Here is a 26,683-nt window from a genome sequence, read left to right as displayed (position 1 = left end):
TGCAAACAGCGAAGAGTAGAAAACATTAAGGTTTGAGTTAAAGTTGCTGGGTGAGCTTTGCCACAGCCTCGGTGACATCTGCGCCCTGGGCGTGCAGATTCTTCCATTCTTCGGCCGACAAATTCAACCCCTTTTTTCCGGCCAACAGCTTAGTCTTGTTTTCGTTGTAGTAGTATTCTCTGATGTTAACGTAAACACGGTCCTTGAAACGCTTGACAAAAGCATAAGGCTCACCTCCAATGTGGAACCTGACGGCGTTGCTGTCGTTTTCCTCCTGGTTAGGGTCTGGGGCGAAACACTTCCTCTTGCTGGCGGTGCCTTCTTCATTGCCATCTGGCGACAGTTTTCTGTTCGCTGCAGACTTTCCCTTCACGAAGGGAGGCTGGGCGAGTTTCAAGGGTGGATGACCGCTCAATTCTGCCATAGCAGCCGCTAGCACGTCAGGCTCCGGCCGATAGTGTACTTGACTCTCTTCTTCCTGCTCTGGGTAGCCGGTAGGAATGGACCACACGCTTTCACAGGTGAAAATGTTGTAATAGTACGGCTTCTGCTCGGTCGTACTGAAAGCCTCCCGCCATCCCCTTTTTACTTGGTCATGAGTCAACTTCTTCACAGAGTCGAACGGCCCTGCATCCGAATTGACCGTTGGAGAGGGTGGAGGAAAACCACTTCCAGATTCCGATGCCATCGCGTTTTGCAGTTTACGTTAGCGAGACTGACTGGCGATAAAATGACGCTGTAAAGCGGAGCTCGTGTCGTGTTCTGGTTTAGCAGAGAGTGACGCGAAATTAAAATGCTCCGACTTTTATACAGTCGGTCTCTTTGTTACCACAACAAGTCGTTGCTACTCAGCAGTCAACCAATCAGTGAAAGACAAATATACTTGTTTTGACTTGTCCGCGGCGCCATTCTGCCAAGTAAAGCTACATCACATATACTCAATGCAAAATATAGCAAGAAAGCTAATAAAGTTAAAATCGAAATTGTTTTTATGTCTACCTTTGCATACATCTCGTCGGCGATGCGCTGAATCTCCTCCAGCTGACTATTGGTGTAGTCGGGACTCTCCCATGGCTGAGACATAACTATAGTTATTAACGTTGGTAGAACAAGGCTGCAAAAAGTTGACTCGGAAGGGATGACAGATGACTCTCGGAGATCGGATTTGAACTGAATCGTGCGTTACATCCATGTTATATCCTCCCCAGAGGAGGACCATGTTTGGGGAAATACCTTGGCAACGACAATCAACAATCTTTTTAGACGCGGACTTTGGGGCCAAGATGCGCAAGAAGTGATGTTTGTTGTGAAAGTCTCTCTGGCAACCACGGATTTGCGAGGCGAACTCAGCTCCTTACTCTTCGTACTTCAACAAAACGCTGAGTGACTGACAGCCGGCCCATAGAAATTGAGACCTGCATCATCTCGTTGGATGAGGATGTTGCTTAAAAGATGTTTACTGTAGGTGATATTTGTTGTGCAAGTCCCTCTGGCAACCATGTATCCTGCGTGGAGTCCCTCCGGGAACTCCACTCAACCCGCGACTTCGTCCCGGCTTGACGCCATTCGCATAATTTATACGTATATTATACGTATAAATTATCAATTCTTTTGTTTCACGTCAGGTATATGATAATTCACTCACACCTCACACCACCTCGCACCACCTCCACCTCACACCACCTCGCACCACCTCCACCTCACACCACCTCGGTATACGGTCGTCCAGTCAAGCCATTCGGACAGAAGTTTGAACAGAAAATCGAAACAGGTATTTTGCTTTGAATTTTATTTTATTCATTTATTTTATCGATTTGAAAATTTACGCGTCCACTTCGTGACTTCGTCACTCGTTCCCCAACTGGCTAACACCAGTTGAACACTACCGTGGGGTGAGCCCTCCTCACCACTCCGTGGTTCGGCGTGGAGTCCCTCCGGGAACTCCACTCAACCCGCGACTTCGTCCCGGCTTGACGCCATTCGCATAATTTATACGTATATTATATGTATAATTTATCAATTCTTTTGTTTCACATCAGGTATATGATAATTCACTCCCACCTCACACCACCTCGCACCACCTCCACCTCATCCCACCTCGCACCACCTCCACCTCACACCACCTCATCCCACCTCCACCTCAATACGGTACCACCTCATCCCACCTCACACCTCAATACGGTCCCACCTCAACACGGTATGATTTTGCTCACAATATACTACTGTTTTCCAAACCTATATGGCTGTACCCTGGCGTACGTGGAAATATCGTAGCCTTTTCTGTTCGCGCTTCTATAAGGCTCCTCTTCGTTTTTCTGTTTTTTTGTCTTGGACTTCTCACTTGATAGGAATATCGTAGGCACTGCATCCGTTTTAGCAGCCTCCTGAACTTCATGCCAAATGAATCTTGCAGGCTTGCAATTGGCTCAAAACATTCCGGCTTGAAGTGGTCGCTGCAGAGTTTTGAGCTTGCTGTTGGTCCAGTCCACTTGGCCCGTGTGAGCTTGACTTTTGCGGCCCAAATTTTTCAATATTTCACATTTTTTGTTAAATTATGCATGCTTGTGCCATTTTTTGAAGTATTTCCACAACCTGCAGCAACACACCTACATGTAGTTGGCATTTCCAGAAATATCATTAGAACATCGGCAAGTTGGTGATCTTGAAGTCGTACTGTAATACTATAACACGCTGAGTTACAATGGGCAAACGTGCATCGGGGGGCTGCTAGCTAGTCGATGACTTCACAAACGTACGTCACATTCATGCAAAATTTCTATGTTAATTAGGTACTTCGACATGGGCGGGGCTGTTTGGCAAACACTCTTTATTATTATTTTTCTCTTGCGTATCAATTACTAAAATGACTTTTATTTACAGGAAATCTTCTTAAACGTATAATCTTCCATTTGCAATGATAAAAATTGCTTTTCATGGGCCCTTTAAAGGCCGCTTTATTACAAAATTTATTACAAAAGTTTCTTCAGTGTGAAGACCATCATGGTTGTTTCATCTTGAACAGGAGGCGTGATTTCATTGATCTGAACTTCTTCTTCTTGACAAATAGCAGAAGGCTAGACATATGGCAGGCTGACCAAATTCCGCGCTCTTTATAATTTCTCCCACCCTCATGCATATTCTGTCCCATGAAGCTTCTCAGATTCATGCATCATTATACTCTGCTCCGATAGACCCGTTTCAAACACCGTGCCTTGCCCTGATTGGCTCTGCCCCTCCAACATATTCTGTCCCATGAAGATTGTCATGCATAAATTTACATGAAGGTGTCTTATTAAGGTCCAACACTGCCACTTTTTCTGAAAGTTTCTTATGAACACAATTTGGTCTCAGTGCCATGTGTAACTGTAACCATGTTTTCCTCTTGCTCTGTTGAAATCCGGTACATTTTGTCTAAATCTCAACACCAACCTGCCTTTCCTTCTCTAGCTTGCATTCTTTTACAAACCATTTCACATTGTCAATATTATTGGTACATATACACCTCAAAACACCATGAGCCCACTGACAGCTAATTCCTGACTTATTCCATAAGACTTTTAATGTCTAACTCAAAAGGCTTCCCCTACCTTCTCTCACCTTGAGTTTGAAGAAATTCTCGGTCACTAGTTTTACTCTACTGACCCCTCCCTCCCAGTCATTCAAACATTCACCAGAGATGTTGATGTTGCAAATTACAATTCAGTATCCACATACCTACGTGTATTCCTGCACTGTCTGACAATGTGCTTGTGGTATTTCATCACATGCATGCAAACAAAGGGTCCCAAACTAGTATTTTAAAGCATTTGAAGCAAAACATTTTACCTCTTGTAAAGATGATCATGCAAGTACGTGAATGGGAGCTGTCTTTGGGCAAAGGATTCAATTATCACTTTGACTAAGACAATGAGGTATTCTTGATTTGTTGCAACAAATGAAGAAACGAGAAAGTCTCAGAACAAAGAACTAAACTTCTTTCCAGGCTGCACCCCAAGGAGGCCTGCAGTATCCCAGTCCATAGCATCCTGTCATCACTGTGCCTTTAGATGGTCTTGGGCATGACCTCAACATTTCTGCTTTTCAACATGCTTCAAACATTAAATAAAATTTATGTAAATAGTCTACTGACTAGAGTTACGAATGAGTAACTCTGTATAATGCATGTTAGTCATGTTAAAGTTAGTCATGGTAAAGGAATGCATTTATCACATTCGGGGCAAGCTTTTGCTTAGTTACATAAGAGATGCCTTGCAACAATACATTTACACAGTTCTTGACCAAAGAGAAGGGCACAAAGGAACCAGTCCATTCCAGAGATGCTGGTCAGTATGCAAAAGCTTGCCCCGAGTCACAAGGTACAGCAACAGTGTCTTTAGTCTGGGGAATTCAAATTGTTACGTTTATGTACAATTAGATTACTCAGTGCACCAGAGTTTGTTCAAATTTAACTCACAAATGGCTTATTCCTGAGTTTCATGGCTTCCCCAAAAGAATTCCATCCTTGGGTTTGCAATGTAATTTAGCTTAAGAATATATCATTTTCTTGATCAGTTCATTTCATGATGTTTGTTATGACAAAAAGAAAAGCCAAGACCTGTATCTCATAATGTGTACATGTACCATGTTCTACTGTTATGCACAGTGGGCTTTATGAATAACAACGTTACTGTGTCTTACTTCTGAATACTGCAGATGTTCATGGAGAGTGTATTTGTAGACTTTGGAGAAAGCAATGACATGTTCCAAATGTTGGCTGTGGCATCTTGCATTCAAACACATCCTCAGTGGTGACACAGAGAAGACAGTCAAATAGCAATATTGGGTTTGTGGCTGTGGACCTTAGGCTTCATACTTGAGCAATGATGGGGCAATGGCTTTCGGTTTGTGACTGTTGGATCTTTGCCCACGTATGCCATCCTCTGTCCCGTCACAGATTTCACTGTTGTCACTGTTCATGCACAGCAGCAAAATCGCACCTGATGAGTTTATACAAGACAAAGATCAATCTCCAAGCTCCATTGAATGCTGCACCTGCAGCGGGTATTATGCATTAATTACATGCTCAATAATTCATTGTTTTCTCCAATATAATACAATCACACAGCACATTTGTACGTATAATGTTAATGTTCTGTACATGTATAAGGAGATGAAAGTAACTTTAACATGGTTACTTTATGTTTATTAAAAAAACTGATGTGTATGATTAACAATTCAATCAGTCTCATTTCAGACAGGACTTCATTGTTGATGTAAGTAATATAGGAATGCATCTGAACCTTGGAATGGCCTAACATCAGGGTGTCAGTGGGGTTCCAAACCCTTGCTGACGGTGAAGATGTTTCCCATATGTTGATCAATCAAATACCAAACAGTGGCGTCCGCAGATTGGGTACAAATTCAGTTGAGTGGTCTTATCAGTGATCCTCATGAGCAGTCTTTTCACTAGAATGACCAAAATGGGTTGGATTTTCTGGATGTGAGCCCTCATCTATACACAGCTGATACCATACTGAAGATTTTTTCTGAAACATTCATGTAAAAATGGCACTGGGAAGATGTTGCTGATGGATGTTTTCCAAATGCACATGGGAGTGGAATCAATTCACGAGTATTGAGATCGTATAAAAACTGGAATGGAAAGGCATTTGTAATCACAAATCCTGATTGCCATATTTCCAGGAAGTTTAAGCATGGATGTAGCTACATGTAGATGGATGGATAAGATGGCCAATTTATAGTGATGTATTCTTCCAAGTCAATCCAGTAATTTGAACGTGGAACATTTACTTTGGAAACTGAAAAAAACTCAATTACTTTTGCCTTAGAGGGCCCAGCAAATACACAACATAATTAATTGAAGTCAGTATTTCAGTTTGGAAAGTGGGAAGAATTCTACAAACTTCCTTTGAACTACAGTGACTGTATTGAATTTCAAAGCAGTATCCGCTGTGTGCAAAATGACCTTTAAAAGGACAAGTATTTAAAAAGCAACACTTTAACTGTAATGTTTAGTAGCAATATTTTGTGTTTAATTTGGCAGAAGTTGCATGTACAGCCCCATTGCCAGTTTCAGGCTTTGGGAGCCACTCTACTAGCTAGGGGCACATCACAAGGGCAAGAGAGATTTTTTTTGTCAATGGGGACAGCTACTTCCCATGGGGTCCCAGCCCCTCTAGGTTCTCCCTCTTACTGGCAATGGGGCCTGTACATGTGATAACTTGGGAATTGGACAGGACTAGTACTTGATTCATGGCTGTGCTAATAGTGCAATATTTGGATGACAGTACTGCCACTAAAATTCTGTGTTCAATCCAGTAACAAGTCCTTATTAGCAGAGGATGAATGCATGTGTATCCATGTTAGATTTCTTGGTAATTTGTAAAATGCTGTTTTTGTTATTTGCTTCCAGTAAGAGAACTATTGAATCTGGCCCTGGTCCTAACAACTAATGTTAGTGATTGAAACTTCATCAAGCCAAATGGGCAGAGATCAATCCCAAGTCTGAGTGTTGGGAGTAATGGTAGAATTAAGCATAAAGTTGTTGAAAAAACAAACAAAAAAGATCAAAGGCCTGTTTGTTTTGCCCTGATCCGGATCCTGATCAGTGATCTGGTATTGGTTCACTGACACGACAATCCATCTAATAAATTAAGCAAACCAGCGTTGGGATCACTGATCAAGATCTGGATCAGTGATCTGACGTTGGTTTAATGACATCACAATCCACCCAATGAATGAAACAAACCAGCACTGGGATCACTGATCAAGATCTGAATCATTGTGAAACAGGCCCCAAGACCAAATACAAATGTGACAAGTAAGAAGAGTAGTCACAGAGAAAGACTTGCTTGATAACATTTGGGTCCAGTGTCACGGAGCTCCTAAGCTGGAAATAGCACTGGCTAAGCAAATTCATAGGTCACATATCAGCTGGTGACCAGCCAACATAGAGAACATTTCATTTCATTTTGTCCAGTAGCTTTCATAGTAAATTTCATTGTGCTTAGCAGCTCCAAAGACACTGCCCCAGTTCAGAACTGGCTGTTTAATGTTCATTTGTTGCTAAAAGCAGAACTGTTGATTGCCCCTCCCCATAACACTCATCACCGTCCATTGCCATGATTGCAGGGTATCTTCTGTCTACTTTATTAAGCATTCATTACATGCTGGAATGTGACTTCAATTCCTGTTTGAATCGCCACCAACCGCTCTTTGTTTTTGGACCCTTGGTTCGTGAATGCCTTGTTACATCTTTCTAATCCCATCCAACCTCCTTGTCTCTACTAAGTTTATCCCGTACGTACATGTAGTATGCATAGATCAAAGTTGTTCATATGCTTATCCATAACGTGCTCATTTATTCCTTCATCATTTGGGGAGGGGAGTGAGTTGGGTTGCTTGTCAGTTTCTGGTTCAACCTCCTTGGCCTCAATCCTTCATCATTCAGACTGAGTCACGTAGGATGTCTGTGACCTATTCACAGCTGCTTCCTTGTTAGGGAAACCTTGCTTGATATCAGATGAGGGAAATGGAGGCACCTACTGCAAGTAACTACATGTGATTTAGATTTAGACATTTAGTACTTACTCCTCCTCATTCTCTGAGCTCCATGCTGCTGATAAGCCCAGTCCCTTATCTTCCTTCCTCCTGTCATTTTCACTTTGTCCTTAGAGTTGGGAAGCATCTCCTCCTTTCTTGGCTGTGTTTCTTTATCACTATCACTCTGTCACTTCACAGTGGGACAGCTTAACTTGATTGTCCTAACCTTTGTAGTGACTTTCTATTAAGGTTGAAACACCTTAGAGAAGGCAACAATGAGTCAGGTGGTACCTGATGATACCCCCACCTACTGAGTGGATAATACAAAGACCAGTGTGATGTTGTATCTGATTGCTTGGCTGTGGCTGACAGTAATGTATGTGTCTATGAGAAATGGATTTAGCCACTAACTGGCAGTTTGCATAGGTACATGTACTATTGGCAACTGTAGCCAAGCTATTTGGACGTGGCTGACCATGCTGATCATTGGGGGACCTTTAACCACAGGTGTTCCTTTGTCATGTCTTGTTGAACTATTATTAGACACTATTATATGGTATATAGACATTCTATATAAGCCTTGTGCATGAACACAAAAAGGGAACTTTGCAATAAATGGATGTGACATGTATGTGCAGTGCACACATGTATGGTGTGAAATACATGTACTGTACATGCAAGTCATTTTGTGAACTTCTAGGCTGTTGCATGTGTACCAGACATGAAGGTCAATGACATTGGTAAGAAGTGTGCATAGAACCCATACTACAGTCATGGAGAGTTGGTGCTGTTGGAATTCCATCACAAGATGCCTCAACTTCAAGTAACCTTACAGCACATGTACCATTCAGATACCAACATTCTTTCTCATTAAGGGTCCATTTATACTGACGAGTAGTAATTGAACTCTGCACAGTGAAAAAACATTCAACACAGTGGTTCCATATGGGGACTATTTAAACTTAAAGCAGACAACCCCTTTGGTGTGGTAGTTATCCACTGTTCAGAAACCTGAGGAATTTTTCAAGATATACCAATCTGAGTCAGCTCAATTCTGGCCTATCAGTACCTTACGAGACTTGATTACAAAGATAGGTTTCTGCTTCATGAGGGTTATATTTTGTGCAAAAATGCACTGCATATAGCTTTCCACTGCCACTTCGGTCACCAGTTGTCTGTGCAAAGTGGCTTTATAGAAGGCCTGGCTTTAACTTTGAAATACTAGCATTATCCAAGGGCTGAATGGACGGTAAACTGCAGATGACTATAAAAGGTGGTTACTAGGATACTGTGCTAGCAACTAGCTAGTTGGTGGACCAACTAGCTAGATGCTGCAGCACTCCCCACATAGATGCCTGTATTACTGCCAGCTGCCTGGTGGAGCAACTAGCTAGAGCCTGCAGCACTCCCCACATAGATGCCTGTATTACTGCCAGCTGCCTGTGGGAGCAACTAGCTAGAGGCTGCAGCATTCCCAACCTAGATGCCTGTATTACTGCCAGTTGTCTGTGAGAGCAACTAGCTAGAGGCTGCAGCACTCCCCACATAGATGCCTGTATTACTGCCAGCTGCCTGGTGGAGCAACTAGCTAGAGCCTGCAGCACTCCCCACACAGATGCCTGTATTACTGCCAGCTGCCTGTGTGAGCAACTAGCTAGAGGCTGCAGCACTCCCCACGTAGATGCCTGTATTACTGCCAGCTGCCTGTGGGAGCAACTAGCTAGAGGCTGCAGCATTCCCAACCTAGATGCCTGTGTTACTGCCAGTTGTTTGTGAGAGCAACTAGCTAGAGGCTGCAACAACCCAACCTGGACTAGACCTTTGGTATTATTGGTCAAAATGTATGTAAGACTTAATGCACAGTATCCTATTATTGAGATAGAAATGGGACTGCAATTGCCTTGTAAAGTTGTAACATACCTGGTACCCTACAATGCAACAGAGCACTGGAGCCTCAGCATTTCTCGTGGTTGTGGTGTGGTTGCACAAGCATCCCCCTCACCTGTGACAAATTTAGAGGGTGAGCCAACATCTCAATGCCAATGGTCCCTGACACCTGTAGCTCACAGTGTTTTGTTGTTAGTTTGTAAATGGCAAATAGAACAAACAAGCATGTCCATGTGACAAACTCATCCCAAATGTGTCCGGTTTCTGTTCAGGGGTAGGCTGGTTTTTTTGCCACATTTTTTCCCCTAGAAATGATACAAGCACATGTGCAAATCACTCCTTGGAAACAAAAATGTACTTAAGTAATCAGTGAACAGGATGTAAATAAAGAGATGGTACACCTGTGGTTAAAGGTCCCCCAAAGATCAGTATGGCAAGCCACATCCAAATAGCTTGGCTACAGTTGACAATAGTACATGCACCTATGCAAACTGCCAGTTAGTGGCTAAACCCATTTCTCATAGACACATACATTACTCTCAGCCACAGCCAAGCAATCAGATACAACATCACACTGGTCTTTGTATTATCCACTCAGTAGGTGGGGGTATCATCAGGTACCACCTGACTCATTGTTGCCTTCTGCCAGGCGTTCCATCAGTCTGCAGCACTGGTGATAACAAGTCATTTGTGTTTTTGTGCTGTCTGTTGACAAGTTTTGTTCAAGATTTAAGTGATAAGTTGTGATCAAGACAAATACAGCATTACTGACTACAAGTTTGAGAAATTTTGAATACTGGCATAAGAAAGTGGAAGTCAGTTATATTGGTTGATAGGCTACACCCGTCAAAGGAAATTGTGTCAGAAAGACATCGTTAGATAAGCCTCAATGAATAATTTTTCAGTTTGGTAGATATTCCAGAGAAATTGAGCTGTTTAAAGAAATAACTGGATTCATGTGAAGGCTAAAGCACTTCCATATACATGTAGTCCATTTCATGGTCCCCACATGGTCCATTTGTTTGTGTGCCATCCATCCCACATTAAAACATACAGTAGCAGCATTGCCAAGTGAAAGTAGTAATTAGTTAATTGGAGTGAAGTTAAAGAGGAAAACGCACAAAGTTATCTAAGCAGAGTATATTTGGTACAAAGAAATTATAATCAGTTGTGATTGGAGAGATCCATTATTGGGTGATAATGTAATAGATGAAAGTAACTTAGAACAACAATTTGAAGAGCAGTCATATACAATGGATCCTGGATACATGGAAGTTTGCAACCTGTAGATAATGTAATTAATGTAGCACGTTGTGAAGGAAATAGTCCTGTTAGAGTGTTGACGGAAGAAGGATATTAGGCCAAATGATTTACTGTATTATTTCAAATGGCAGTCCAGTATTTAGCGATGATCATATTGTGAATGGTACCCATTCAAGATATTTCCTCAACTGACTTAATGCAGACAATATTTTTCCACAGAATATCCAGTACATCTCTTATTCACAGCATTTGTTGGAAATTCAAAATGCATAAAAAGTGACAGTATGAAGAAAAGATAGCAAACAGTTGAAGGAAATTTTACAATCTGATAGTGTAATGAATTTCTGAATCCATTTGGAGGTACCCGGTACACGCCCATATTGGCAACCAACACAGAGATGTGATGAGTTGGATGCTTACTTTAATGACAATAAAGTTTTTGGCTCAGTCCCTTGGGCTTGTAGATAGTGGACTGTTTTCATGGGTTACAGAGATGCAGTTAGAAAACATGGCCTCAGTTCTCCAAGACTGGGCATTATGCACTATGTGGTCTCTTTACAGGATGTACATGTGGAACTATGGATGTAACAGATAAAGTTCTCCAGCCTTTCACACTGGACTTGAAGTTTGGATGGAATACGTCTTTAATAAATTAAACAGCACATCCAAATAAATAGCCATGGATGGGGATATATATAAAACTGAGGCGAGGCAATCAGAGTTTCTGCTTTCAGCTAGGAATGTAACAATTCTCAGTACAGTTGAGCCAGGCCAATTTTGGACCTTTTGAATACGGACATCCAAACACAGGATTTATTTCATACACATTGTATGTGGACTGGTTTCCAGCTAACCTTTACGTAACATGCAAATTTGCCAAATGAGTTCCCAGTGTTGTAGTTGAGACCATTTTAAGACCCCAAAGGATCAACACACAAGACTTTCAGTCAAAAATCAAGTCATGAGCTATTCAGATGAACTGGAACAAAAGTATTCCTTTTTCATTGTTCAGCCTGTTACTAATGACTGGTTTTGCTCGTGGTCTTGTGTGTGGTTTTGTGATTGGTCTTGTGGATGGTCTGAGCTACAACACTGTTACCTGCTTAAAAGCTTCACAAAATTGGCAAAACTCTTTAAGACAAAGGAGTTCCATAATAATAAGTCTTAACCACATCACTGTAACAGTTGACAGCCACAACCAGTTTTAAGGAATTGACCTTCTGACACAGATCACAGAGTAAGCATGTATTGCCAGACAGTAAGTATTTTGGTTGATAAGTGCATACATCAACTGAGTATTTGATTCCGACAGAAGAGAGTGCATGATTTCTAGCTGTGCTAACAATGTCAGTGGAGAGTTCCACAGTTAATGGTCATGAAATCAGGCCCTATTTCCTGTCTCTCTTCCTTAAAACTTACTCTGGCAATACCAAACACAAAGGTAACAACATTTTTACCACTGGTAAAATTTACATTCAAATTGTTGGTTTGTAAACTGTTTGGGTACTCTCAAGCGCGGAAAACATTTCCTGCTTTGAAACTCAATGCAAGTTATCGTGTCATCCAAAAGCAAGCCCCCCCCCGAGAAATGTACAGAGCTTTCCAGCCCTTCCCCTTCCTCGCACTGGACTGCTTTTACACTATACACTAACTGTACACTAACTGTTCAACAGCTCTCGACCATCAACTCGAGGGACTCCATTCAGGATAGCAAATTCATGCAGCGAAAGTTATTTTAGGCTGAACTGTGACTCAGAAATAGCTAACTGAATGCTCTCTACCAAAGCATCCTTCACTCCTCTGAATGACATTTTAACCCCTGAAAAGTGTCCATTGTTTGGATGTTCTCCATGCTGTTCAACAGCCCTACAATGTGGTTCCATAGAGTGTGGTATTGTGCTTCACTGATCAGCTCATGTGATGTCAAAGTGTCAGGGCAGCTGGAGCAGTTGTAGCTCAATCAACTTTTGATGATGCGGAGGAGCATTACGCATCCCTAATGGTTGGTGGACTTTGTCTTAGCAGTAAGGCCACGTAAGAGAGCAATGCAGTCACCCTGGCTACAGAGCTGAAACAAACATTTGTAAGTGGATGCCATCTGCAAAGTATCTGTGGTTGAGAGATGATGCCTGACATCCTGAAAATCCAACCCACTTGGTCATTCTGGTGAGAGGTCTGCTCATCGTGGGGATCACTGATGAAGGCCATTCAAACTGTCCATGGCGTATCCCTGTCAACAGTATAGGGACAGTGTCTAGCATCCTGGAAATCCCACCAAATTGGTCACTATAGCAGGAAGGCTCCTTGGGTTTATAAGGAGACATCTGAACTGGTTTTGCATGAACATGCATCATTAGTCACCATGTTGCTCACATCCTAGAAATCCCAGAATCTGGCATGGCTTACACTGTATACTGTGGGTCATCAAGTGGATGTAGCTTAATGTCTTCGGCAAAGCATCAGCAGAGTAGGATGGTGTTTGGCATCATGCTAATGCTTCCATCAGGCCACTTTAGTGACCAAGTTGAAACACCCCCAAGTTATACAATTGCAGCATGGAATACATCTTCACCGTCAGCCTGGGTTTGGAACCCCACTGACACCCTGATGTTAGGCTATTCCAAGGATCAGATGCATTCTCATTTTACATACATGTACATCAACAACGTAGTCTCATTTGAAAAATCTTTGATTTAACTTTTAATCATACTCACAGCTTTGTTAATGACATAATTTCATATAACTTACATGTATACACCTCAATATAAACCAAGCAACTCAATGGAAAGCAATTCCCAATGTACCATTTTAATCTGATTGCCAAGCAAGCTTCAAAGCAGAAATGCCAAGGTCTCACCTATCCAACCCATGGCCGTAGTGATTACAGCTTGGAGTCTCAATTTTCTAAACAACTTTCTCTTTGGTTCCCTGGTCAGTGTTGAAATATCCTTTGAGCCATCACTAGGAAAAAAAGTGCAAAGAGATATTGAATTGAAGGGTTATGGCTGGTACATGTTCATACCTGTAAACAATCACCTATGATCTGTGGAAGAGAAGATTTGAATGATGATACAATGTCTGGGTTTGTAATGTGGTGGGACGAATTGTTGCACAGGCATGGAGCAGCAATAGAAAAAGCCATGTCCTCAGCCTTCTGAGAAGACTCAGGAATGACAAGAATCAGACGGTCAGAGGAAAGAAGGGCATTAGAATGGGTCTGGGTACTCAGAAAAGAAAAAACCCTGGTCCGGGGTTTAAGTGATTTGACGGTTTGGACTAATGTGTGTAACTGAATATGTTGATCCAATGGAAGCTATGAGCCAATGGCTCAAGCTGTAGGGCGAGGACACCGACAGCCCAAACAGAGGGTATTTCTGGGAAAGAGTTCAGGATCAAGTGATGAGGAAGACAAAGCAGGCCCTTCTAAGTGTGTTAAAACCAAGAAGATGCATGTTATGATGGTGAAAATGATAAAAGATGCTCAAATTCCTGGTATGGCCTAGTGAAAAACCAGAGTTTGGGTGCTGAACTTGCGATTCCTTGTAAAATGGGAAGCAACACCACGGCTTCCTATAGCCTACTCTTGTGAATTGTTTCAATTTGATTGCCGAATCTACTGTATTATCTACATATGTTTATGGTTTATAGTTAAGTGTTGTAGCTGAGATTTTTTGGGGGTGGGCAAGAACAAGGAAATTCTGAGGCCACCAAGGCCTTCAAACACTTCAACACTTCAAAGACATTCATCCCTTTGCTTGGTGACAGAATTGCTGTTCAAAATGTTTGTCAAAAGTCAGGCTCATTGGATCCACCACTTCAGTCAACGAAGAACACACTCATGAAAAAGCTCCGAGCAAGCTGCAGCTTAACAGATGAAGAAAAACTGATATGAATGATGACGATTTTGGAGAGTGTGGGAGTGTTAAGAGCAAGGACACTGCGGTAGGATTGAATAAGTAAATATGAACACCTAATAAATTGAAATTGAATACAAAATGTCAACATACTTTTCATTTGGTAACAATGAAGTTGATTACCCATGGAAAAATGGAGTTTGGGCTGATTTGAAGTATAATGGAAGACTGTCGATCATATTGTTGGTTAAAGTTAACATATGTATCCCTTTTTGTGCTGAAGATATACTTTGGATCACATGAAATGTATATTACATGTAATAACTAAGTATAGTGAATGAGCAGTTTCCATGATAAATATGGTTTCGAGTCAACTTGAACCAAATACCAAATCAGACCCATCCCGAATCAACCAGAACCCACTGGTGGAACATCTCATAAGTTCTACCAAGCTTCGATCTGTTCATGAATTTTGAGTATATCTTCACCAACACCACGTAATAACACAAATCTATGGATGTGTGCGTGTTGCAGGCAAAGATTTCCCCCACTTAGTTTGTGCATTAGCCTTAGCTATAAGTAGTGTTCCCTGATATAAACATTGCCCAGGTACCTATGGGTTGGCAGCTGAGCCCCAGGGCATTGCAGAGCCACCGGTTGAAACAAAGAGGGTCTTATTAGTTTTCCCACAGCCTTTGTGAGAAATTCCTCATTCAGCAGACGGGCATGGATCGGTGCAGACTGCACTGACTTTCTCTCTCCACACTTATGTACTAGCCCAGAAAGTTTGTCTGCCCTGCTATATTGGTGTGTCCCCATTTCTTAAGTTGATGATTCTTGCAGGTATTTTGATATTCCTACATGTTCTTCACTGAGTTTTGGATTACCTTTTGTGTATTTTTAACTTAGTCTAGTTTTATCAGATAGTCTAGTTTTCTCAGATAATCTAGAGGCGAGAGTTGATGAAGAATTATTAGCCTGCTTTATTAGAAGATGTAGTAGAGCTCTGCTGGTTTTAAATGCATGTGACTGAAGAGATGTTTTCTTGATTAGTTTTTAATTTGTCGGTTGATACACAGAACATGAACACTTGATGTATTTGAAGTTACTGAAGTTTCACATGCACTAAGTACTCTGAGAGCAAGTCTATTTGTCTGAGGAATTCTCCCATGGCTTGGTTTTTCTGGTAATAGACTTGTGTAAGTCTGTAGTTTCAAATAATTATGCTTCACTGCCTTGCCGATGTAAATACACGTTTTAGCACCACAAAAAAGTTTTCTTTAAGTGGACTAGACCCACTCTATCTTTAAAGGGAAGCATGTGTTATGAGTATTTGTTCATGGTCCAGTAGATGAGGTTAACCAGGCTCAGTAGCACAATATAAACTTTGTGGTTTTGGCAGCTGGTCCCCAAAGTTAGTTTGCCTCAGGGACTCATTAAGTGATAAGGAACTCTCAGTGGAGACTTTTTGTTTATAGTTTGGCACTAGCTTGATCGAAATGGATATGCTCCTGACTGTTTCCCCATGGTTTAGTAGTGTTGGTGCATGTACTCTTTCTGAAGCATTATTATCTACTAGTTAGGCTTTGTAGTAATTTACAGTTATCCTGCCACTTATACTCCTTATTTTTGCATGTTTGTTGTATTCTTCTTTTCAGGATGTTAGTCAGATTGCGCACCGAGTAATCCTCTTTTGGTGCTGTTTTGGGTTTTTTTTGTTTGTTTTATTTAGTCTTTCGTTTTGTTTTGTTTTTGGTGATTTCGATTCGTTTGCATTTTCTGCATTTCTTTTTTGATCCTCCAGTTGATCCATTTTGGAAAAAGGAAACAAATAGTTTTAACGTTTTCGTTGTTGAATTTCAATTAGCAACCTTCAGTTTGGCAAATCATCTAAAAGTTTTCCAGAATTATAATCCAAGTTTCTATCCTTTGTCGTGTCATTTTTCTACACCCTTTGGAATCGAAATAAAAATTTAGTTCGCGATTTGTCTTTGAACCCGGTTCATTTGCTTCTTTTTCTGTTGACTCTCACTTGTGCCAAAATTCCAGGTTACATGCGCACTTCAATGCATATTTTATAGAAATGTGATAAAATTTCGTTTTCACAAATGTCGTGTCACGTGTTCCATGATTTGCCGTATTCAGAAATTGAGGTTTTTCTTTACTTTACACAGTTACGAGTTTAAAACCATTCTTTTTCAGTTTAGTCACCCATTTACGGGTAAACTAAAATCATTTTAGACATTTTATGCTTTTTTTGTGCTATATTGACAAAACACACATTTGTGCTTCTTTGTGAAAACTAGATTGTTTGATAATTGCACAAGTGTACAATATGCGCTCACACATTTGTGTCACTTCGTGAAACCAAAATTGCTCTAATCACGCTTTTCACAAACTGGCACAAAAGTGAAGATGTGTGTCGGTGGTGCGGATGATGATATGCACCCAATACCCAAATTCCAATGAAAATTTTAATGCCTTCATTTATTTTGGCTTAGATTTTTTTTTAATGTAAAATGAACTGTATTTAAAGTGAAATGATTATCTCTTGCCCTTTTTCGCAGGAAACTACACGTGCAAAGAAAACAAAAGCTGTAAAGGTTGCGGTCCAGGAGAAAAATGCCACTAAGCCAAAGAAGAAAGAGGTACGATGATATAAGCAGATCATTTTAATTTATGAACTAATAACAATTCACAGAAGTCAAAATTAAGCCTCTTTGCAACTATCTAACAAAATATGTTTTCATGTTTCTTTCCACACTGTTTGGACAAACTAAGTATTTGCACTCGAGTTGTAATTACTCATTTCCCTTTCCAACACAGGCTGCAAGAGTTGTTTGCAGAGGGGCAGGGCCATTGAAACCACTCTGCACATAACAAATACGATTGGTTTGAATAATTTACTATAAAGAGCAAGGACACATACAATTTGTTTACATTATTTTGTTTTCTACATAATTTTTTGTAAATTTCTTGTGTGGATGCAGGAAACAGACAGAACAATACTCTACGGTTGCTTTTTACATGTAAATCACGTACAGGTGTACTTAAAAATATTAAATATTATATATTGTTGCTTTCTTATCTACAGATTTCACTTCTAGCAGAGAAATACCCCACTTACCTTTTGGACGGAATCGTTCAAATAAAGATCATGCTCACAGGCCATAATTCTTCATCAACCTGTAAACTGTGATTATTAAGTGTGAATAACTGGTGGGATATGCTACACTGCAGAAAATAATTCAATGCTGGGGCTCCATTGCAAGTTAGTTACATGCATTTCAAAGAGACACGCTTAAGTCCTGTAATATTTTATTGAAGCAGGTATGGAATCTAGGTGCACCAAGTCTTGATGAGGAAATCCTCATGGAGGTGGAACCCCAAGACCACAAGGAACCTCAAGACCACCCGGAACCACAGACCAGCAGGAACCCACAGACCAGCAGGAACCCACAGACCAGCAGGAACCCACAGACCATCAGGAACACACAGACCAGCAGGAACTCACAGACCAGCAGGGACCCACAGACCAGCAGGAACCCACAGACCAGCAGGAACCCACAGACCATCAGGAACACACAGACCCGCAGGAACTCACAGACCAGCAGGGACCCACAGACCAGCAGGAACCCACAGACCAGCAGGAACCCACAGACCCGCAGGAACCCACAGACCACCAGGGACCCACAGACCAGCAGGAACCCACAGACCAGCAGGAACCCACAGACCACCAGGGACCCACAGACCGCAGGAACCCACAGACCACCAGGGACCCACAGACCAGCAGGAACCCACAGACCAGCAGGAACCCACAGACCACCAGGGACCCACAGACCGCAGGAACCCACAGACCATCAGGAACCCGCCAACCTGCAAGGACCTGTACGTTTTTTACTTGCATGTAGCTTGATTGTAACTCATGCCCCTGCTTAAAGACTGTGGAGGAGGTAAAAAAACTGGCCCTTGGCAACTGGAAGTTGCTACGGGAAAACAACAGGCCTCTTCAGCTCCTCCTGAAGGAAAAAAGTAGCGGCACTTCTAGTATTCAGAGTATGAGTTCAGACTACGTACAAATCCAGACTATACCGACCATTGAGGGTATTCAGGCACGTAATGATGAGTCATTAATTTCACCAGAAAAAAACATGTAAATCTTCAACAAGCAATCCTCAATTCCTAATTGTGCATTAATTTTGATAAGGGAACTATTTACTGAGTCAGAGATGGTGAGATCCAACTGCAGGGGGGTCAGGGGGAAGGATGCGTTAGATCCTCCTAGATTGACATTTGTCAAGGATATCATGGAGAAGTACGTTTTGATACCCAAGCAGGAGTATGAGGTTTATTGGAACAAAAAGTGTGTAACTGCTCTTGATGAAAGATGCAGAAGGCTGTGTAGGAAGCCCAAAGGAGACATTTAAAAAGATCCAGTGAGGAAGGGGTACAAAAAAATTCTGGCTTGCAAATTAGAGTAAAAACCAAACAAACATGCTTAGTGAAAAAAAAACTTTTCTAAGGAAAGAGGTCCATACATTTATGTGGACATCACTTGACATGCGATGCACAAACGTGTAGGACTGGTCTGGAAAATCAAAAGAGTTTTCTTATTAAAAACCTTCACATTTTCACATTTCACATGAATTATGCAAAAACTACAACAAAACATAAGGTCTTCAATACTTTCAGCAAATGTACATGTAAATCCAACAGTGACTTTCATACATGACTTTTAGAAAAACCAGAGAAAAATGAAGACAGTTAAGATACACTTATTTCCACTCTGTTACTGCTATCAATTAAAGTGTAATTAAGAAGTCAGGTTTTCATTTAGTACCTGTTGAATCCACGGAGACACACAAAAATGTAGGGTTAGATTGAAAAAAAATCACTTTTTTCACCGACATGAAGGATATTTTATAACTTACATGTATACCATAAGGGAAAATTAGTGATGAATGATACGACTATTTCTAAAGAAATTGAAAGCAACAGGATCTTTCGCAAATACAGCAGTGTGTGGGCATCCTAAAAAAATTCCAGCATCCTCAAATGAGATGATTCATTATTCGTATGCAAATGATGACAAGCTAACCTGGCATAATGTTAGCCTTATTTTGCATAATATATTTGGTCTTGTGCTGCAGAATCAACTATCCGCTGAATACAGTACATTTAAAGTTAGGTTGGGTGGCAAGTGGACCAGCCTATTGTCAACTAATATGTGACCCAACAAGCAAGCATGCCTTGATTTCTGCCGTGATGCTGTAGGTCGTGGTAACAACTTCGACGTTATTTTCACAGATGAGTGTACAGTGCAGCTCGACAGGTATAGCAAGTTAACATTTCAAAGGAAATGATGTCCAAGAAAACTCAAGCCAAAAGCCACACAACCAATCAAGCTGAATGTCTGGGCTGGTATTTCAAAGTAGGGGAAGACTTGTGCTGTCTGGCAATACATAATGGACAGTATCTTTACCGGGAGGAAATTCTGGAGAAACTACTGATCTCCCTTTCATCCAGAAGCATTTTCCCCAGGAGCACTGCTTCCAGCAGGAGTACAATCCCAAGCATGGAGCTTGAGAAACCAAAGAATTCATGCAGCAGATCGGGATCAACTGGTTTCCTGTTCCCACAGAATCACCAGATCATAACCCCACAGAATGTCTGTGGCACAAGCTGAAACAATTCCCTCAATGCCAGGTAAAACCAGTGAACAAAGACAAATTCATTGAGGAAAAACACCTCTTCTGGCAAACCAAAGTGACAGTAGAGTCCTCCACAAGGTACATCAACCACTTGATGAAAGCATGGAGCAATTACTGCTCCATGATGAAAGTTGGTCCTGCAGTGATACAAGCCAGTGGGCAAGCAATAGGATTTTGAATAAGCTAATTAAACCAATTGGCTCTTTTCAGAGTCAACACACCTTCAAAAAAAGAGATAGCATTCTTGTTGTCATGCGTTTACTCTGATGTTACATTTCAAAACCTCAGCAAAAAGAAAAGCCAATGATCTGTCAATAAACCTTTTGGATGAACTGAGCATACTAAATTCATAAGAACATAAAACATTTCATTTCTCACTTTGAAAATAACATAAGGATTGCAGTTACTAGCTGCCCTACATGTATGTACATGTACATTGTATTTTGTCCTCTGTCAAATCTGTCACATGGAAACAAAAACAACAAGAAAAAAAGTCTAAAAAGTCCTCTAATCAGAAAGGTGAAATTTAATGAGGGATAAGTGAACAGCCTTTGTGATATGTCTAAAGATTTAAACTTATTGAAATACAATAGTTATGGCCTTGGCAACCGAAACACTGAAGTTTGTTGGTTTACAAATGAACTAATAATTGGCATCTATTCTTGAACATTACAAACTGGAACCAAATGCTTAATAAACTGATCGTTTCGTCAAGGAAAAACTAAAAGGGAAGGGACAACTTAAATTAAAAACAGCGTGTTGATTCAAATCATCAACAGAAAGAAATATACATTTCTACAACAAGCTCCCTCACCCCCCCCAGACAAATAAAATATACCAGAAATAGAAAACAAACATCTACGTGTAGTTCCAAGGCTGCAGTAGGCACTTTCAGAATTTTTATTACAATACATTTTCAAGTATGACTTCAAATCAAAATAGCTAAAGGCAGGATGATGGATATATTTTGCATTATTCTTGTTAAACCAAAAAATTATGATATACAGACTCATATTTTGTGTGATGTGATAAATGGTTTCTTGAATAAGTATGAGAAAAATTATTTCAAAGGTTGCGACAGCTTCCTCCACCCACAGAATTTTAGCTTAATTAAGCATTAACATAAATCTTCACGAGGGGTATAACGCAAACATGTTTGCCTTGGTGACTGGTCTGACCTAGCAGAAGCCATATGTTTGTGTGCAGAAGTCGTGTGAAGGTGCTGTACGATTTTGGGTCCAAAAGTGCAGTGTTTTGGCCATGCCAATGAGGTGTGTTGCTGCTACTTGCAGCAAAACTACTAAGGATGGAGTGAGTTTACACTGGTTCCCTACCAATCCCAACTCTGAGGCCATTTGTATGATTTCTGATGCCTGCGAGGGAATGGAAGGATGAGAGGGAACAAGTCAGCAGTCAGACTGATACCATATCAAATTGTATTGATCGTACGAGTGGTCTTTTTTAAGTCACAAGTGAAGGTTAGTTGCATGTACATGGTCTGGCTGTGGTCTGTGGCCTTAATGCCAGGTCAGCATGTTGATGTGGACTTGCAGACGTGGACTCTGGCTGGTATAGAATAAGCTTAGATCAGCATTAAAGAATAAGCTCAGGTCAGCACATCAGCACCCAAATCCATCCAGTTATAATAAACAACCAACATCATATCCTGGTGCAAAATATATTTCAACCTGGTGGTGCAACAACTCCATTCTATCGATCCGTTTTTTGTTCAGCACCTATTTCGTCATCTGATTTTTTAATATGGAATCTCTGACAAAAGCAATTCATGATATTTTTGAAGTCAATAAAAATGGACGTGTACCAGTAAAATTAGCCCATGAGAAAGTTCAAGCATTATTCCCATCTTCAAGCACTTGCAAAACAGGCAAACTCTTGAAATCATCATTTGGCCAGCAACTTAAAAGGGGAAAACCTGGGAAAACTAAAGCAAGTCCAGTGTGTGCTATATTACGGAATACAGCTCGCCCGCCCACTTTGCAGCACCGTCATCCCAGAAAGCTGGGGACAACACAACCTCGGACACATTTTGCCTTTGCTTTCAGGAGTAGACAAAATCATCGAGAAATCAAGGAAGAGAACTGGGCGTTGAAGGAGAAAATCAAAGAATTATCGGAGGGGCGAAAGGAGAACAGGAAAAGGATCTTGAGACTTAAGAAAGAACTTGCAGAAAAGACATCCAATAGGTGCCCTGGGAAGCAGGAGTGATGTCTCTCTGAATGCAATTGGATTCCCACAAGCAACCTCAACCCCAAATTCTAGTGAAAGAGAATCCGAAAGCCAGGAGTCTACATGTACATCGTCCATTTTGTCTGAGAGGAGTGGACAGTCTTCATCTTCGCTCAATACTTAAGCGGAAATTATGTCAATGGTGAATTCAGCACATTTAACGACAAGTATGGAATTCAAATATTTGGATCATTAATTTCATACATTAAGTTTTTGGCATATTTCAGTTGCAGTTCTCTTTGGTCGAATTTTGAGGCTTATTTTCAAGTGACAAACAATATCAGCAACAATTTGAACCAAATTTGGTTATTACTAATATCTATGGCATTAAGTCGTGCAAACATCTGAACACAGCAAAATATTTTAGGCATAAACTTCACCATTGCATTTCTCTTGTCAAAGAACATTTTCAGAATTGTCCGAGCGTGGTGTTTTTAACATGAAAAGGGAAGAACACACAACAGTTTAGATGTAGGGGTGGTCCTTCAGTGGTTGACAACCCTCCATACCTCTCAAGTCTCTTAGGAATAAAGTTATAGTTTATCATTTTAAGCAGTGATGTAATCTGATGTGGCAGAAGTAAGCTCAAGTGTGAATAAAGGGAGACTGGAAAACAGCAGATGCAAAAATTGTCCTTATGAGTCAGTATGCTAAATGTTGTGATAAAAACTTGTGCAGCTTTGTACATGTATTTCCAAATGTCTTGTTTAGGGGTCCAGTGCACCATCTGAAGTAACTCTGTGCTTGCTATATATGCAAAACAAGAAATTAGAGGCACAGCTGAAGAAGCAAAATGAGAAACTCCAAGAAATACAACAGAACATGAGACACGCTGGAGCAACTCAGGAGGCAAACCAGTTGCTGTCCCACATGAATGCTCAGTGAGTTAATAAATATTCTATGCAATCAATTAAGAAAAAACAATTTCTGCATATGTATCTCTTCCCAAGTTTTTAACTTCAATTTGTACCAGTCAGAAACAAGAAACAATAGACCAACGGAGGTAGAAAGTATCAAAGTTCGGAACTTACTGTCATTGTGAGCGAACACAAAGGGAACAACTCACTTTTCTTGGTAAAAAGAAAACCAAACCGCAATTGCCCTTGATTTTCTTTGAGCAATCTTAACAATTATAAGCATTCTTTCCCAGCAGCAAGCTGTCTGCAAAGTGTATGGAAATCTATACAAAGACAAGATGGGAGGATTCAACCTTTCACTGATGCAGGTATTGAATTTTTATATGTGTTGTAAGGTCTATTTGTTGCTTTCCTTTCTGGTTTATACTTTTACTGTTTGTTTGTTTTTGTTATCATGAAGGAAAAACCATGTAGGGAGACAGCCCAAGAGACAGTTTTAGGCAGGTGGGCTAAATACCATGGGAGAGGAACAGCCAAAGAAAAAAAACACCCAAACCCAACCAGCCAACAAACAAACAATAGGTATCAGTAAAACTAGTATTTTACAACTGCTTGAGATGTAAGGGATGATCCCAGAGAAAGCGTGCAAGTCTCACAACCTGTCAGCATCAGAACTTGCAAAAGAGGCTGGGGGTGTGAAATCCCACCTAATTCTCAAATCAGAGACAAAAGATAAACTCATCAATGCCACTCGCCCTGACATTAATGTGGGTAGTTTGTTCAAGAAGCTTGTTGTCCGAAAAATTGCCAGGGTCTAGAGCGGGGACATTACAGAGGATGTTAAGCCAATGTTTGAAGCTGCAGAGAAGAGATTCAACAAGCACATCACAGCAACTATTGGGTTGGTGCCAAAACTGATAATGCCAGGAAACTTTGCTCGCAATTTTTTCGATGCTAGAAAGGTGAAACTTTCTGGGCACTCATTCAGTACGGAAACAGAAAAGAGAGCCTGGCCAAAGTTTTGAACTTATTTTGAAGTGTTCGTACAGTATACCGTGCCCATCACTCCGATCCAGAAGCTGTCGGCACCTACAAACAACGTGCGGTAGAAATGGGGAATCTGCTGTTGACCAGCTTCACATATGCCGCATCGCTCAATTATCTCCACAAGATAATTGAGCATGTGCAGGAAATAATTGAAGATCCTGAGGGGCCTGGCACCATTGGCAGAATCAGCAGAGAGGAAAATGAGGCAGCCAACAAGTTGTTCAGGGAACTACGAGGGCACTTTGCCAAGAAACATGAACAAACTCTCTCCCTTTTGGTGTGGCTCTACACCAGCCCAAAGATCTGGAGAATCAGCAACACAAAGTCCAGATCATATCAATGTTCAAAACGCGAGGAGTTTGGGCACAATGCAAGAAATTGCCCGCACTAAATACTTGTAAATGCAAATACAATGTACCAGGAAATGCAATTCGGTATAGTTCTGACGAATCATTCAGGCAACGTTTGAGTGTTTTTTATCACTAGGAAAATGATATGCTCAGATTAAAACAATGAAAGCCCAGCAGGCAACCAACAGTGCTGCATAACCTCAATCAACCCTTCTTGGCCCCACGGCATGTATATGTATGGAAAAGCTAGTTGAATGACATTTATTATCAATTTCCTCATGCCACACACATGCATACTTGTTTTATGGTTTTCATGCTTCCTAATCTCAAAAACCGAGGGTCCATAATATTGACATACAGGAAAAATATTTGATTGCCCTGTCATACATGACCTATTACACTACTCAAAAGAATTAAAGGAACAAGAGAACAGAATGTTTTGTCATGGTCTATAGGGGCTACAGTTAGAACAAGAGGCATTAAGGTTATGTGAAAATCATTGTCGAATCTAGATACTTAAGTTCTTAGAGGGCGCTATTACAACTTAATTTTAATTTCCTTAAACAATTGGTGGCGCTCTTCAAAACTATGCCTATTCCAAAAGTTACATGAAGTCTCCATTTTGATGCAAGGTGTATTTTTCACCTTTTTAGTCTGGCATGTTACCCAATCTGGGTGAGTAAACCCTTGTTAATAGTTCATTACCACTTCTGTGTTAAAACTTTGTGGGATAAGTGGTTATTCTTACTGTATTTGTCATCCAAAGTTTCATGTGTATTTTTTTATTACTGTCACATGGGCGGGACTATTTGTTAATGTTTTTTACTGATTACTGTTGTGATCCTTTATTGAATTTCAGCATAAAGCCAAGTCAAAGCCAAAACCTAAAGCCTAAAGACAAAGAATGGCAGAGAGAAATAGACAGAAAGAAATGCAAATGAAACTGCAGCTCAGATCATTTCACAGGATTAATGGTGAATTATCCCATGGGCAACCCATGTGATAATCTATCTGCACAACTGACAAACAGTACAAGTAGCAGGTGATGGTGATAGAATTACCAATGAGATTTTGGTACAGTAATGTCCATTCCGGAAACAGTCTCTTTTGTGTGAAACTACAGGTATTTTCCATGGTAACTGACAGAAGGTGATGTCACCACCTCATCTAAAGTCAAGTTTGACCTGGGTGCAGTATTGTGATTGGGCAAAGGAGTTTAGCACTGCTGCAAGGCTCTTGTGTCGTACATACATGTACATGTCCTAATAACCAGGGAAGCACCAACGGTTTCTGCTGGTGTGAACTGCACCATATTGATCAATTCTGCCCACATTCCCAAGAGATAATATTTGTTACAACTCAGTCAAATAATAACTTCCTATCCCATGTATCCACACACAGAGGGCAGAGAATTATTCTGCAGGAATTTTATTTCATTAGTAAATCCTTCACCCCTGCCAGACCAAGAGATTTTCTCTTTTAACACTTCAACATTTTTGTGTACATGACTCAACTTGTAGCTAATGGGGTATTCAGTGTATTGGTACAATGTATGTTTTTACTTGTCTATTTTGTTATCCTTTTCTCGTATTCATTAAGGAAAGGGCAACCAACAATTGAGATAACCATTCCAGTAGAGGGAAGAAGAAGACAGCAGCTTAACAGAAGGCCGACCAGTTGGCAGAAGTAATAGGCCAGTCCATTGGTTCAAAGCAAATTAATGACAATGCCCTGCCAAGTAGCTGTCTTTTCTTATTACCAGCCAAGATTTGGTGGGTTAGACGAGACAGGAATGGATCAAAGGCAGTGTCAATCATGTGGGCTCAAAACAGACATGATATAAGGGGTAAAGTTGCCTGATTCTTGCAAGGTGCAAAGCAGTAAAGAAGGATAATTCCAATACAGTTGAACATGTAAACAAAAGT

General features: G+C 40.8%; 2 protein-coding genes across 6 annotated transcripts in view; one reads left to right on the top strand and one right to left on the bottom strand.

Annotated features, from left to right (window-relative positions):
- LOC110990245 (uncharacterized) overlaps positions 1-26,683 on the top strand; it is a 52,147-nt gene that overhangs the window by 14,127 nt on the left and 11,337 nt on the right. The window contains exons 1-3 of one of the 5 annotated variants that reach the window (XM_087138793.1): positions 12,735-15,353; positions 17,114-17,194; positions 17,877-18,851. In XM_087138793.1, the coding sequence (XP_086994919.1) occupies positions 17,919-18,485 (567 nt within the window). In that variant the 5' untranslated portion in view covers positions 12,735-15,353; positions 17,114-17,194; positions 17,877-17,918 and the 3' untranslated portion in view covers positions 18,486-18,851. The other 4 variants (XM_087138792.1, XM_087138791.1, XM_087138795.1 and 1 more) reach the window with 4 other exon arrangements.
- LOC147798541 (uncharacterized) lies at positions 38-844 on the bottom strand. Its single transcript, XM_087139196.1, has one exon. It carries the CDS (start codon positions 686-688, stop codon positions 38-40), a length of 651 nt encoding a protein of 216 aa, XP_086995322.1. The 5' UTR covers positions 689-844.

This window comes from Acanthaster planci, linkage group LG07, assembly GCF_054643075.1.
Source record: "Acanthaster planci isolate LZ-2023a linkage group LG07, COTS_SCS, whole genome shotgun sequence".
In the NCBI taxonomy this organism is placed as follows: domain Eukaryota; kingdom Metazoa; phylum Echinodermata; class Asteroidea; order Valvatida; family Acanthasteridae; genus Acanthaster; species Acanthaster planci.
The sequence above is the reverse complement of the archived record's forward strand: the minus strand, read 5'-3'. Positions and strand labels throughout refer to the sequence as shown.